We start from the raw sequence: 16,337 nt of genomic DNA on the forward strand, positions 1-16,337 counted from the left end.
TTTTTTTTTTTTTTGAGACGGAGTCTCGCTCTGTCGCCCAGGCTGGAGTGCAGTGGCCGGATCTCAGCTCACTGCAAGCTCCGCCTCCCTGCCTCAGCCTCCGGAGTAGCTGGGACTACAGGCGTCCGCCACCTCGCCCGGCTAGTTTTTTGTATGTTTTTAGTAGAGACGGGGTTTCACCGTGTTAGCCAGGATGATCTCGATCTCCTGACCTCGTGATCCGCCCATCTCTGCCTCCCAAAGTGCTGGGATTACAGGCTTGAGCCACCGCGCCCGGCTATACTATAAATTTTTATTTCTTTTGGGTAAGTGCCTAGGAGTAGAATTGCTGGGTTGAATAGTAAGTATTTAACTTTGTAAGAAACTGCCAGAACATTCTCCAATTTTGTTGTGTCATTTTGCATTCCTGTCAGAAAAGTATGAGGTTTCTAGTTGCTCTGAATTTTCATCAAAACTTGAAATTATGCATCTTTAAGCTTTTATTTTATTGAAAGTGCAATGATGCCTCATTTTAAAAAAACATTTTCTATTGTGAAATTAACACCTAAAAGAGTTGCAAAGATGATGTAGAGAGTATCCTTCACCTTGTTTCCTGTGATGTTAACATCTTAGATAATCATGGCACAATGATCAAAACTAGTAATTAACCTAGATACAGTGCTGATAATTAAGTTACATACCTTGTTCGAATTTTACCCGTTTTTTGTTGTTTTTTTTTTCCTAATGTCCTTATTCTATTTTAGGCTGTAGTCCAGGATCCTATAATGCGTTTAGTTCATGTCTCTTTAGTCTCCTCCAATCCGTGAGATTCCTCTTTCTCAATCTCTCTGTCTCTTTCTCTCTCTGTTCCATTGCTCTATATGTCTATCCTTTTGCCCATATCAGAGTCTCTTGATTACTATAGCTTTGTAGTAAGTTTTGAAATTGAGAAGTGTGAGTCCTCCAGCTTTGTTCTTTTTTTTCAAGAATTTTTTTTGAGATAGAGTCTCCCCCTGTTGTCCAGGCTGGAGTACAATGGTGCGATCTCGGCTCACTGCTAGCTCCACCTCCCGGGTTCACACCATTCTCCTGCCTCCGCCTCCTGAGTAGCTGGGACTACAGTAGCCCGCCACCACATCCGGCTAATTTTTTGTATTTTTAGTAGAGACGGGGTTTCACCATGTTAGCCAGGATGGTCTCAATCTCCTGACCTCGTGATCTGCCCGCCTAGTCCTCCCAAAGTGCTGGGATTACAGGTGTGAGCTGCTGTGCCCAGCCGTTTCAAGATCTTTTGACAACTCAACTTCTTTGCATATTTTACTACCACTATAGTAATATAGTAATATTATTATTTAGTAATAAGTTATAGTAAGTAAAGAATAAGTTATAGTAAGTAATTATTACTATTGTTATTACTTTGTCATGTCAGGCATGGTGGCATTTTCATTGGGATTCCGTTGACTGTATAGATAATATTGGGACAGCCAGCATCTTAATAACATTGAGCCTCTTGATCCATGAGTGGGCAGTGTATATCCATTTATTGCTTCTAGTTAATTTCTCTCAGCAATATTTTGTAGTTTTTGGTGGCAGATCTTGGGTGTATGTTGTTATTTCCCTAAATATTTCATGTGGTTTGAAGCTATTTTAAAATGTTACACTAAAAATTTTTAATTCATTTGTTCGTTGATGGTCTATAGAAATACAGGTAAATTTTGTATATTTACAGATACACAGACTGTAGTCTGTGTGCTTGCTGTTGTCTGTAGTCTGTGTGGTTGCTAAGCTCACTTGTTAGTTTTAGTAGTTTTTTGTAGATTCTTTGATTTTTAATGTAGGCAATCATAGCATCTGTCAGTAGAGTTAGTTTTACTTATTTCTTTCCAATGTGATGCCTTCTATTTATTTTAATTGCCTTTTGCACTGTTTAAGAACTCCAGTACAATATTTAGAAATCATGAGCACAGACATCTTTGTCTTGTCTCTGAGTTCAGATGAAAAGCAATCTTTCACCATTAAGTTAGCTGTCAGCTTTTGGTCAATTTTTCTTTTATCCCATTGAGGATTTTCTATTCCTTGTTTGCTTAGAGGTTTCATTGTGAGTGTATGTTGAATTTTGTCTGGTGCTTTTCTGCATCTATTGATATCATAATGTGGTTTCTTTACCCTTCTGATATGTGATAAATTACATTGATTGGTTTTTGAATGTTCAATGGATCTTGCATTCCTGGGAAAAACCAAGTCTTTTATACATCTGATAGAATTTGATTTGCTAGTATTTTGTCAGAGATGTTTGCATCTAGGCTCATAAGATATTCTGGTTTTTATTGCTTTATAATGTTGTCTGGTTTTGGTATCAGGGTAATTCTGGCCTGATAACATGAACTGGGAAATGTTTTTTCTTTTGCTTTTGTTTGTTTGTTTGTTTTTTTGTTTTTTGAGACAGAGTCTTGCTCTGTCACAGAAGCTGGAGTACAGTGACATAATCACAGCTCCCTGCAGCCTCAACCTCCTGGGCTGAAGCAATTCTGTCACCTTAAATTCCTGAGTAGCTGGGACTACAGGCATGTGCCACCATACCTGGCTAATTTTTTTTTATTTTTTGTAGAAACAGGGTCTCACTATGTTTATGTTGCCTAGGCTGGTCTCGAACTCCTGAGCTCAAGTGATGCTCCCATCTTGGCCTCCCAAAGTGCTGGGAATACATAGGTGTGAGCCACTTTGCCTAGCTGGGAGATGTTTTTTCTGTGTTTAGAATTCGCCAGTGAAGGCTGGGTGTGTTGGCTCACGCCTGTAATCCCAGCACTTTGGGAGGCTGAGGCAGGTGGATCACAGGGTCAAGAGATCGAGACCATCCTGGCCAACACGGTGAAACCCTATCTCTACTAAAAATACAAAAATTAGCTGTGTGTGGTGATGTGGTCCTGTAGTCCCAGCTACTCGGTAGGCTGAGGCAGGAGAATCATTTGAACCCAGGAGGTGGAGATTGCAGTGAGCCAAGATTGCACCATTGCATGGCAGAGCGGGACTCCATCTCAAAAAAAAGCATTCACCAGTGAAGCCATCTGGATGGGGAATTTTCTTTTTGGGAAAGTTTTAAACTGTGAATTCACTTTATTTAATAGATAAAGAGATATTCAGTTTATTTCTTATGTGAGCTTTGGTCATTTGAATCATTCAAGGAAATTATTCATTTTTTAAATTTATTGTCATAATGTTCATAATATTTCTTTTTTATTCTGGTGTTAGTAGGATCTCTGGTGATGGCTCCTCATTCATTCCTGATATTTGTAATTTGTATATTCTCTTAATCTGGCTGGCTGGATGTTTATCAACTTTATGGATCTTCTCGTAGAATCAGCTGTAATTTTTCATTGATTTTTTTCTCCGCTTTTTTTCTTGTTTCAGTGATTTTGCTCTTATCTTTACTGTTTGCTTCCTTTAGTTTGCTTTGTGCTTACTTTTCTCCCTTTTCTAATTTCTTTTTTTTCTTTTTTTTTTTTTTTTGAGTCTATCTCATTGTGTTGCCCAAGCTGGAGCGCAGTGGTGCAATTTTGACTCACTGCAACTTCCGCCTTCCGGATTCAAGTGATTCTCCTGCCTCAGCCTCCCAAGTAGCTGGGACTACAGGTGCATGCACCGCACCTGGCTAATTTTTGTATTGTTAGTAGAGACGGGGTTTCACCATACTGGCCAGGCTGGTCTCGAACTTCTGACCTTGTGATCTGCCCACCTCCGCCTCCCAAAGTGCTGGGATTACAGGCGTGAGCCACCATGCCCAGCCCCCTTTTCTAATTTTTTAATGTTGATGCTTAGATTATGATTTGAGACCTTACTTATTTTCTGTGCATTGAAGTATGCTACACATTTCCCTCTGAGTACTGTTTTAGCTGTATGTCACAAATTTTGGTGTGTTATGTTTTAATTTTCATTCAGTTTTCTGATTTTCTTTGTGACTTTTCTTTAACCCCCATTAGTTATTTGGAAGTGGACTTAAAAAGTTTCCAAGTATCAGGGGATTTTCCAGAGAGCTTTCTTTTATTCAGTTCTAGTTTGTATTCTGTTTTAGTAAGAGAATATACGTTTCTGTTTTTTTGTTTGTTTGTTTGTTTGTTTTGAGACAAGGTCTCACTCTGTCTCCCAGGCTATAATGCAGTGGCACGATCAGGCCTCACTGCAGTCTCAACCTCCCTGGCTCAAGTGATCTTCCCACTTGAGCCCCCCCAGTAGCAAGGATTACAGGCACATGCCACCATGCCCAGCTAATTACAAAAGTGTCTTTAGAGACAGGGTCTCACTGTGTGACCCAACTGGTCTCAAACTCCTGGCCTCAAATGATCCTCCCACCTCAGCCTCCCTGAGTGTTGAGATGACAGGCATGAGCCTCTGCACCCAGCTGGAGAGAATATACTTTTAATGACTAAAGTGTTTTTAAGTTTGTAAGATTTATTTTATGAGCTATCAGTTAGAATTTTACTCTATAGGTAAGTGTATGTATTTTAAATTACGTTAATTTTGAAATATGTATTGTTAGTAGTGCTAGTGTTGGGAATTTTGCTTAGCTGTCTGAATTAAGTCATTATAAAAGAGTTTCTGTGTCAGCCATGAATTGCTGAATAATCCTGGGTTTATAGTAACATTTAACATATCTCAGCCCTTCACAAAATATATTTTGGTATGTATTTTCCATCAAAGTATAAAGAGTAGCAGCTAACTTGTGAAGTTAATTAAAATTAATTTTTTTATAATGAGCTAATTCACTCAGTGAGGAGCACATAAGTGCTCCTAATTTTATATTGAATGTTATGGTGATTTACATTTAAAATGAAGTCCTGTCTTTGCAGTTGACAAATTACGCTCTTGACCAAAGTGCCTTTTTTAATTTTCATTTTTTAGCTGATTTCAAATCATTTGTGTTACCATCTCACAGAAAGACGGAGAAGGAGTGGCCAGTTGCCAAATTATTTTTCCCAATAAAAAGCAATATGGATTTGGTTTGCTTGCTAACTCTGATAGTCTTAAATCTTAATAATTACGTACTCTGATGAAATTAATTTTCTCTTAATATAAATATGTTGATTATTATTCCACTGGAGAAGTCCACATATAATCACAACAGTAAATTATAATGTGTTATTGAAGTTTTCTTACATATAGGATATCTCCTAATGTATGGTTTGTGTAGGTGACTATCAAACTAAGATTGCATTCCCTAAGCACTCGCTAGTTTGGCAACACAGCTGTAGATTATTTCAAGAATGTCTATCTGCCTTGCCAGTCCTTGGCACCTGGGAATTTTCTTGCGGTCACCTTTTTCTGTGGTTTCACCCACTCCTTTCTCTTTGCATTTTTTCTATATATTTCTTCTTTCTACCTCTGAACATGCTTAGGTCACTTGCATTAAAACACAAACAAATGCTTCCTTTACCATATGAAATACATTGAAAAAGTAGTCCATGCTTGTTGCTGTCACTTCTTAACCACCCTCTTATCGGCTGTTTTTCTATAATATAACATCTAGCTTGTACCCCCTGCCTACCACTCCCCCATGCCACATTGTCAACAAAAAGCCTAATGTCCTAATTTCAATTTAATGATTTTTACTCAGCTTTTATCTTCTTTGAACTGGCTTGACAGTTCCTTTTTTTCCCCAAGTCTTTTGTATCCTTTGAGATGCTGTCCAAACTTCAGCTAATATTTATTGGATGTGCGTTATGAGCCAGAGTTAGACTCTGCTAGGTTTGTGAGCATTATCTTTCTTCTAAGGACTGTCATCTGACCTTGTGTGTTTCTCATACCTTCATCCATTCTCTTCCATGTCATCTCTTTTACTCCTGTGTTACTCTTTATGTCTTCCCTACAGATTGATCTTTAAATCTTTTTCTTTGTCCTCAACCATTTTTATTTTTATTTTTTTGAGACAGAGTCTCACTGTGTCATCCAGCCTGGAGTGCAGTGGTGTAATTTTGACTCACTGCAACCTGCACCTCCTGGGCTTAAGTGATCCTCCCACCTCAGCCCCCCAAGTAGCTGGGACTACAGTTGCATGCCCTCATGCCCAGCTAATTTTTGTATTTTCAGTAGAAATGGAATTTCACCATGTTGCCCAGGCTGGTCTTGAACTCCTGAGCTCAAGTGATCCACCCTCCTTGGCTTCCCAAAGTGCTGGGATTATAGGCATGAGCCACCACACCCGGCCAGACTAATATATTAATCCCACTTCTGTAACAACCAGAACTGCCTCCATTACCTTCTACAGAACAAAATTGAGAGCCATTGGCATGTGTTTTAGAATATTCCAGAATACGTATCCATTCTGTGGTTTCCAGTCTTACTTGCCATTGCTCTATTATATGTGCTTTATGCTCTAGTCTAGCTGGACGGCTTTAATGTTGCCAGAACACTCTTCATGTTTTACCTGCTTGGAGTGCTTTCTCACATTGTTGTACTTCTCTATTATGCTTCCCTATTTATCTTCATCTGTGAAGCTCCTATACATTTTCCAAGTCCAAGCTGCCCTAAGTATTGTAACAAGGTGAACCTTCCTGATTCTGAACTCCCATTCTCTTTTGTAACATTTACATATTGCTTGCCATGTTCTATCTGGAATTCTAATTGTGATTCATGTTCAAAATACGTTCTTGAACATAACAGGCTTCCTGATAAATACTTCTTATATCCAGGTTTAAGTTCACTTTCAGTGCTGCCATACTGTTCCAGTTTTTTGGTTTGTTTGTTTTATGGAAAACAGCTACTTTTTATTTTATTAAAGCTTTGAGTTCTGTAATCATTCAGTTCTGTTTTTGAGATTGGTTGTTTGACCCAATTCTAGGTGCTCAGATTTTTGCTGTGTGTATTCGATATCTGTTCTATGTAAAGAATTAACCCAAAACTTGGTGTTTTAGCACGATAAACATTTATTATCTTGTGGCTCTGAGGGTTAGAAATTTGTGAGTGGTTTAGCTGGGTGGTTCTGTCTCAGGCTCCCTCATAATGTTGGAGTCCAAGGTGTTGACCATGGCAGTAGTCATCTGAGGCTTGATGGGGACTGTAAGATTCATTTTCAATATGGCTCCCTCACATGGCTCAGGAAGCCTTAGTTCCTTGTCATATGGGCCTTTCCATAGGGCTCCCTTAGTGTACTTATGATATGGCAGTTGGCTTTCTTCAGAGTGAATGATCCATAGATAAGCAAGGTGGAAATAATTTCTTTTATGAGATAGCCTCAGAAGTCATATACTGTTGTTTCTGCGACATGCTAGTCATAAGAAGTGAGTTATTAACTCTGAACACCACTGAAGGGGAATGGAATTTAGCTTTACCCTTTGAGGGAGGATTGCCAAGTAATTTGTGAATATATTTTAAAACGCCACTCCACATGATTATATGTTATTAGGAGACCAATGACAGGTAAATTTCACTATGAGTTGTTTTAAATTATTGCTGTATTTTTTCTATGTTAAAGAAATTCTAAGTTCTGAAGTAACATAGATACTGGTAATACGGTTTTTATGTTTTGTTAAAGATTTATGTATCCTTATCTGCTAATTGAGATTATTTTAAAGGGTTATTTTTTGAAAATCTTAAAAGTTTTTATAATTTTATTTCTCTTTTCAGGGCACCAACATAACATTGAATTATTCCCAACTTTGTCCTATTGTTTTTCTTTCTGACTCCCTATTTTAAGAATATATGTTTTGCATGCCAATTATAGAAATGTGTTTATTGAAATAAATGGCTTATTTTTTCCTCTCAGCCGATTTGAATAGGATGCACAGACAAAATATAGATGCCTACCATAACCCAGATGCAAGAACATATGAAGATAAAAGGGCTGTTCTATCTCTAGACCCAAATTTAGCCACTTCAAATGCTGAGAACCTAGAAGATGCTGCAAATAAAAGCTCAGGTTTTTAATCACTTTTTTTTTTTTTTTTTTTTAACAATTCTGAAATTGTTCAGTAACATTTATGTTCTTTGACTAAATTCTTCTTACTGGGATCTTGAGAACTTGGCTGCTCTGATACAGGAAGCATAACACACGATTCATAAAATACCTTTTCTTCATAGTTACTTTGAAAAAAGGGTGAATGGGGAAAGGTTACTTCTTAGTACTGTGTTTCTTCTCAGCTTTGTAACTTGCTGTGTATCCTTTAGCTGCTGCTAACATTTTTATTTTGCTAGTGGGGGACATTTCTTAAAATCACACACTCTTTTTACACACATACACAATTTGCATCTTATATCCATAGCTGTTTGAATTAGTGAAAAAGTGTCATTGTGATATGATAAATTGTACAGGGAAGTTCATTTTTTGCTTGTTTTAGTAATCATTTACCCTCCCTTGTAAAACAACAGTGTACAAAGAAATGAAGCAAAGTGGGTTTTTTTGTTTGTTTGTTTGTTTGAGACAGGGTCTCACTTTGTTACCCAGGCTGGAGTGCAGTGGCATAATCTCAGCTCACTGCAGCCTCCATCTCCCGGGTTCAAGCAGTTCTCTACCTCAGCCTCCCGTGTAGCTGGGATTACAGGTGCCTGCCACCACGCCTGGCTAATTTTTGTATTTTTAGTAGAGGTGGGGTTTCACCATCTTGACCAGGCTAGTCTTGAACTCCTGACCTCGTGATCCATCCGCCTCCGCCTCCCAAAGTGTTGGGATTACAGGCGTGAGCCACCGCCTGGTTACATGCCTCTTAACTACTTATCTTTGATTTACGATTAATATCCTTTAATCAAAAATTCTGTAAGATGAAAATTATTCAATATCTTTTTTATGACATACCAGGAAAAGTTGTCAAGTATATGGTAAATTGTGTTATATATTTAAAAATAAAGTTTAATACACCACCTCACGCTATATTTTGATGCCTATAAAACTGGCCATTTATTCATTACAAAATTTGACTTTGTGCTTTCACAGAACTTTTGATTTTAGACTAGAAAAAACCTTTTCATTAGGAAGTTCTAAAATATTTGTGACTGATCATCAGTCTTTTTTGTTTTTGACCCTTATTTTTGGCTAAACAGATAAGTGAAATGGGGAGCTGTGATTAGAGTCATACCCCTGCATCTTTCAAGGCTTTGATGGTGGCACACGTATCTGTAGCCTTTTTGAACACTTTAAGAGATGGATTATTTACTGTTTTCATGGGCAACTTGTACCAGTGTTTTCTTATTATGAGAAAATGCTTTATTTGTTCTAATAGATTTTATTGGATCCAGTTTTGATTTTTAGAGCACTAAAATTGGAACCTTTGATTTTGACAATATTATTAATTTGGCTTTTTAAATTTATAATAGTGTGTAGTAAGAACATCAAAACACCTTTTCATATTATTGCTGCTAAGAGAGAATTTTGACTTCTTTCTGATATTTTTCTCATTTGCTGCTGCTCTAGTAGTCTGTATTGAGGTCTCAGTGCCATGAAGAGTCTTTCTCTACCCTTTTTTTCCATACCTGGTATTGTTTGTAGTTCTGGCTCAGCCTAGAACTTTCTCTATCTTAGTAATAACACTTTTTAGCCATCTAGCTTTGCACACCAAGCAAAAACACCAAAAAATCATCAATTTCCATGACCCCTTCCCAAAAGCATAAGCCTGATGATTAAACACGCACAGCAAAATTTGTTGCCTATAACCTTTCTGTACTACTGCCAGGTTTTTATGCTGGTATTATTGCCAGGATGTTCTGTTTAAGAATTGAATTTAAAAAACCATAAAATGTTTAAAACTTCCCTTTTTTGTGAATTAAAATTCCTTGAGTTAGACTTTCCTTCCCTAAGAATTAATTAATTGGCTGGGCACAGTGACTCACGCCTGTAATCCCAGCACTTTGGGAGGCCCCGAGGCGGGTGGGTCATGAGGTCAGGAGATCGAGACCATCCTGGCCTACATGGTGAAACCCTGTCTCTACTAAAAATACAAAAATTAGCTGGGTGTGGTGGCACGCGCCTGTAATCCCAGCTACTTCGGAGACTGAGGCAGGAGAATCGCTTGAACCTGGGAATAGGAGGTTGCAGTGAGCTAAGATCATGCCACCATACTCCAGCCTGGTGACAGAGCAAGACTCTATCTCAAAGAAAAAAAGAATTAATTAATCTAAAATAAACTTTCTCAATGCAAGAAATGATTCAAATCTACCTAATTTTGTGCTATGCCATATATATATATATATATATGAGTGCGTGTGTGTATGTATGTACACACAGACACACATATCTTTGCATATATGTAGCATTTGACATTTTAAAAGCCTGAAGGAACTTGAATATAGCTGAAAATTGAATGTTACAACATGTGTTTAAGTTTCCTTATCCTCTAATATTTTATCTTCATTAGGTTTGTTTCTGATGCCCTTTATAATGTTCATTATTTTTTCTTTTACTTTATGGTTTTTAGATGAGCTGTGACTTATGGAAGTCTAATACATTAGAATATGGCTTAAATTTATTTTTTTGGCTTATTATCATGCCAAGATACATTTCTGCTTTCTTTGTATATAGCAAATGTTTCGCTCTGGTTTTCCTTTTATAGTTTATTCATTTATAAAAGGACTTCTCTTGTCTGTCTCTAATAATATTTCTTCTCTAATTGCCCCAAAGGTTTAGAATAGGAGTGAGCATCATGGTGAAACATGCTACTCAAGTTTGTTTCCACCAGCATAAAATTTAAAATAGCCTTCAAGGTGTTTTCAGTAGGAAAATTTTCTAGTGGAAAAAAGTATTCATAATGTTTAAGTATTGATTTGGCTTTCTGCCAGTCTGTTCAAATAAGCATTAATAAATTTAAATACAAAAGCAAAATAGACCTGAGTGGTACCTGAACTGCAAAGCAGTTTGCCTATACAAAACTGCATGCGAGAAATACATGCTTTAGGTTGGGCACAGTGGCTCATGCCCGTAATCCCAGCACTCTTGGAGGCCAAGGTGGGCGGATCATCTGAGGTCAGAAGTTAGAGACCAGCCTGGCCAACATGACGAAATCCTGTCTCTACTAAAAATACAAAAAAAAAAAAATTAGCCAGGCATGGTGGCACACGCCTGTAGTCCCAGCTACTCGGGAGGCTGAAGCAGGAGAATCGCTTGAACCTGGGAGGCAGAGGTTGCAGTGAGCGGAGATCATGCCACTGCACTCCAGCCTGGGTGACAGAGCAAGACTGTCTCAAAAAAAAAAAAGAAAAAAGAAATACATGCTTTAGTTTAATGGTATAAAGAATGAGTCAGAAACTCAATATAAAAAGTTATATGAGGCTTAAATTTAAATGTCATTTTTTTTCCTGTCTGCATTCAAAGAGACTCTAAGGGTATAATTGTTTTTCAAATTGCTTTTATGAAATAATTTTTTCCATTCCAAGAATATATGATACTATAAATTTATAGGTAATATATAATAAAAAATTTTTGTTCATGTTTATATCTCATTAATTTGATAGTTTTAAAAATAAAAACTATTACAACAAGACATATTCTAATTTGTTAAATATGTTTTTCAAAGCTGACTTTCTATTCTGTCATTTAAATTGTTGGGAAGAATTTTGAAATTACTGAATTTTAAAAACAATTTTATATGTTATTAAGCAATATTCTTAAGTAAAGGATATTCATATACTGAAGAATATAAATATGTACTTTTTTTCTCTCCATAAATTCTATTTTAAAGCCTTTGTTGCAATGAGGGTTGTTTAAGCTGTTAGCTTTTATGTTTACTTTGTATCTTTCAGGTATTATTTGATTTTGTTAACTGTTAATTTTATTTTAGTTTTGTCATTTTTCTTTCTCTTACTACTGTTCACCTGATCTTTAGATTCTAATCTCAGCCTTCCTCTTCTGATTTTAATCTCTGGACTTTTTTAAAAATAAAATGAATTTATTAGCAAACGGTTCATTCTTTAACTGCTACATTTTCTAAGCATTGGCTAATAGTATGTTTTTTGCAAAATATTTCTTTCAAGGTCATATGCAAACACAGAGCTCTCCTTTTGCTCGGGGAAATGTATTTGGTGAGCCTCCAACTGCACTTCAGATTCAACAACAAGAATTATACAAGAATTTTCTTCGTTTTCAGGTGAAATGCTATTTGATCAGTTTCAAAGTTTCATGAGATTTTAATAAACAAAACTTGCAAAGATTTTCTCCAGGATAAATACTAAATTCTAAAATGCCATACTTTTATCTAAAATATCTAATTTATATCAGATCAGATACCAGTAGTACAAAAGTTATTTCATTTCCTTGTTTCAAGGAAATAAGCAGATGTATTAAGTATAGTAGTTGACTTAATCTTTATTTTATTAAATCATTAATTTTTTTTATTTTTTTGAGATGGAGTCTTGCTCTGTCTACCCAGGCTAGGGTGTAGTGGTGAGATCTTGGCTCACTGCAACTTCTGCCTCCTGGCTTTAAGTGATTCTCCTGCCTCAGCCTCCCAAGTAGCTGGGACTACAGGTGCCTGCCACCACACCTGGCTAAGTTTTTGTATTTTTAGTAGAGACGGGGTTTCACCATGTTAGCCAGGATGGTCTCGATCTCCTGATCTCATGATCTGCCCACCTCGGCTGCTCAAAGTGCTGGGATTACAGGCATAAGCCACCGCACCCAACCAATTTTCGTGTTTTTAATAGAGATGGGATTTCACCATCTTGGCCAGGCTGATCTTGAACTACTGACCTCAAGTGATCTGCCCACTTTGGTCCCCCAAAGTGCTGGGATTACAGGTGTGAGCCACCACGCTCAGCCTAAATCATTAATTTTAAATCAAAGAAGGCTGAGATTTCAAAAACTGACTTACTAAAATATTCATCTATTAGGCAGAGAGTGCATCTTTCTAGAGATTTGTAAGTTATTAGAAAATCAGTGTATTTTTTCCAAATGATATTCTTGACTTCCTACAGATTGTAAATAAATAAAAATTAGATTTAAGATAATCACAGTTTATAAGTATTTGCCCCATTTATGTATATAGGTAAGTAGCATTTAACATAGTAGAAATGCCCAGACTATTCCCAAAGGAAGACACTTGAACATCTGATGTTTATGAAGCAAACAGACTTACTCCTATACTGGGTGTACCCTGGGCTGAGTCCTAGGGGTGGAGCCTGAGATGAATGTGAAATACTTGCCCATGAGGGACTCACAGTTTCTTATTTCCTTAACTCCCTCCGCTTCACACTCACACTTAGATACCAGTGTCAGATTAATCTTATGGCCTTGTTAATCCTCCTTTGATATGACTTTTCACCTGCTATTCTTCTTTACTCAAAATCTGGTGGTAGCTTCTCTTTGCCTACAGAAATTATCTCAACTCTTGAACCTAACATTTAAGATTATGTAATCTAACCCCAAACTCTTAAACAGATGCTCTCAAACATATCTTCTTTTTAATCCTAATTATTCTTGACTCTTAAATAAGGCAGTTATGTAATGGATATAGCCTTTAAGGATGATTGATATTAGGCTGGGTGTGGTGGCTCACACCTGTAATGCCAGCAGTTTGGGAGGCCAAGGTGGGCAGATCTCTTGAACACAGGAATTTGAGGCTAGCCTGGGCAACATGATGAAACCCCATTTCTACAAAAAATTAGTTAGGCATGGTAGTGTGTGCCTGTCACCCCAGCTACTCAGGAGGCTGAGGTGGGAGGATTGCTTGAGCCCAGGAGGCAGAGGTTACAGTGAGCCAAGATATGCCACTTTACTCCTGCCTGGGCGACAGAGTGAAAAAAGGATGATTGATGTGACATCACTGTTTAAGGTACAATAACAGGATTAAAAAGACTGGAAGCAGGGACATTTTACTAGCATGGGTGACAGTGGAAATTGATGGAAAGTCCTTTTTAAGGTTCAACAGAAACAATATAGATGTTGAATGTGAGAGACTGGTATCAGAGGTCCCAATATTTTGCACTCAAGTCAGATAGCAGCAAGTTGAGAGTTCGGAGTCCCTGTTGAACGTAAAGGACAGTGTGGTATTGACCATGACAGCAGGTCAAAATTTAAGTACCTCGTCTAATGCTTAGCAGTTCTTACCATGGTCTAAGGTAGAATTCAGCCAAAAAAATCTTAAAATTGTATAGCCTTTTATTGTTCGTAAGATCCTTTTTCATATAGTATCTCATCAAACCTCAAATTTCTCTAAGGGGTGTTTTATTACCTCTGTTTAATAACATACAACTAATACACAGACTAACAGGCTCGCCCAGGGTGTCAGAGCTAGCAAATTGTGACGCCATTGCTTGAATCCAAGTCTCCAGACTTTAAGTGTAATATCTGTGGATATCACACTTCTATTTATAGGATTCACTAGGAAGTCTTTACCTGTAGAAAAGCTATGGTAATGGGGGAAGCTTTAACTATTTTAGTTTCAACCTTCAGTTCTTCCACCCTGTCAATCCTCAATTTATCTGTGAATGGATTGCTTTCAGATGATGGTTTTTAAATTTTTCTTTCAGCAGCCTCTTAAAAATTTCTTCTCCCACCTCAGACAAAACCTAACATGTTATTCTAAGAAAATGTAAAATAGATCAATGATATTTATTATTACTATCAACAATATAATGTCAGATAAAAAGTATCCAAAACTTTTGTTAAAACAAATATTATGAAATGTTCAAATCTGTGCACAAAGATGTTATGTAAGAAAAGCTTTAGCCCAAGGTCTGTACAGGTAAGTTCTACAGTTAGCTCAAGTTAATGCATCAGAAGTCTTCATGCTGTTAAAATTTGGTGAATATTAATAACACTTGTGAATTGTTGACATTTTTTATCACAGCTTTAAAAATAATTAACAAATATTTTTAAGAACTCTGAAGCAATTTTGTGTTATGTAATTGGAAAACTGTGACAAGAAGATAGCTTTCCCTGCTTTCCAGACCAGAAAGCTGTTGAACACCTGTCTAGCATTCCTGTTGGCACTGAACTTTGGCTCCATTAGGTGTATGATCCATTAATAGCTTAAAAATTAGAATTCTTTGATTTTGATGGAGAAGTGACCCCTGTGAATGTGGTTTTTTTTTTCCCCGTGGAGTAGGAAGAAAGGGGAACTGAGTATTGAATATAAAATTTTGATGAATTATAAATGATGTTTTCTTTAGGCATATTGGACTTGAAGAAGTGATTGCATGCAAATTGCTAACTAAAAGTACTAAATATTAGGCTTGTGCATATTTAATCATGTTGTGAGAAAGAAGTGTTGGAAAAAGCCCTAGTATATAAAATCATAGGATGTGTTAGAAGATTCAAGTTCTTTTTTTTTTTTTTGACAGAGTCTCACTCTGTCGCCCATGCTGAAGTGCAGTGGCACAATCTCAGCTCACTGCAACCTCCATCTCCTGGTTTCAAGTGATTCTCCCATCTCAGCCTCCTGAGTAGCTGGTATTACAGGGACGCATCACCACGCCCGGCTAGTTTTTGTATTTTTAGTAGACATGGGGTTACACCATATTGGCCAGGCTGGTTTCGAACTCCTGACCTCAGGTGAGCCACTGTGCCCAGCCAGATTAAAGTTCTTGTAGCTCAAAACTTAGCAGCACTAGATAGAGCAACCTTGAAGCTAGAGGAAGTACAGACAAGAAAAACAAAAATATGCTGAGTTGTATGATCCATACCTAAGGGTAACTAAAATTTGTTGATAACCTTAAACCAGAGACATGAATACCTGGTTCCAGTGCTGCCATTCTTCCCTGCCTCATTCACTGGGGGTGTGGACTATCTCTCTCTTAGAGCCTTCTTTCCTTCAAATCTTAGACTCTAGAGTACTCAACACTGCAGACTCCGGGTAGCATTGAAGATGAAACTTAATTATGAGTCATTGTGACCTAAATCCTCCTCCACCTAATAGTTTTAGTTCATTCTCCATTAACCTCTATAGTTAGGAAAGAACAAAGGGCATTTGGGAGAAGTGGCTCTTGCATTAAAAAATGATTGAATACTAAAATACTAATTTCACTGTTATTTTAGAATAATAATCAATTCCAAGAATTTTGACATAAAATAGCAGCAATCACTATAAAATAATATAATCATGAATTAGTTGCTTAGAACCTTGTATATAGGAGGAACTTTTATGTTCCTTACATTGTTTCACTTTTAATTCTTTAAGCACTCCTTTGAGATGTAGGCATTAATAACGGTTTACCAGAAAAAAGAGAAAACTGAGGACAAGCAAGTTTCTTAAGGTCACACAGTCTGTTTGGTGGAACTGGAATTTAACTCAAAGCTTTTAACAGTCCAGTAAATCATGTAGCCTCCCTGAAAATACAGGAGACTGAAAAATTGAGGAACATGCAAAAAGGGAGTACAAATGTTAAGTTTATATGCTATCAGAAAAAAAAATAAGTGATGTTCTAACTTTTCAATAGTTTTACAA

At 37.0% G+C, this 16,337-nt stretch overlaps 1 protein-coding gene across 11 annotated transcripts in view; it reads left to right on the forward strand.

Annotated features, from left to right (window-relative positions):
- The window catches only part of CSPP1 (centrosome and spindle pole associated protein 1), a 134,172-nt gene that overhangs the window by 79,883 nt on the left and 37,952 nt on the right, over window positions 1-16,337 (forward strand). For 9 of the 11 annotated variants that reach the window (XM_023222303.1, XM_023222304.1, XM_023222301.1 and 6 more), the window contains 2 exons: window positions 7,736-7,888; window positions 11,929-12,041. In XM_023222303.1, the coding sequence (XP_023078071.1) occupies window positions 7,736-7,888; window positions 11,929-12,041 (266 nt within the window). The remainder of the gene's footprint in view (window positions 1-7,735; window positions 7,889-11,928; window positions 12,042-16,337) is intronic. The other 2 variants (XM_023222307.1, XM_023222308.1) reach the window with 1 other exon arrangement.

This window comes from Piliocolobus tephrosceles, chromosome 7, assembly GCF_002776525.5.
Source record: "Piliocolobus tephrosceles isolate RC106 chromosome 7, ASM277652v3, whole genome shotgun sequence".
NCBI classification, from domain to species: Eukaryota; Metazoa; Chordata; class Mammalia; order Primates; family Cercopithecidae; genus Piliocolobus; species Piliocolobus tephrosceles.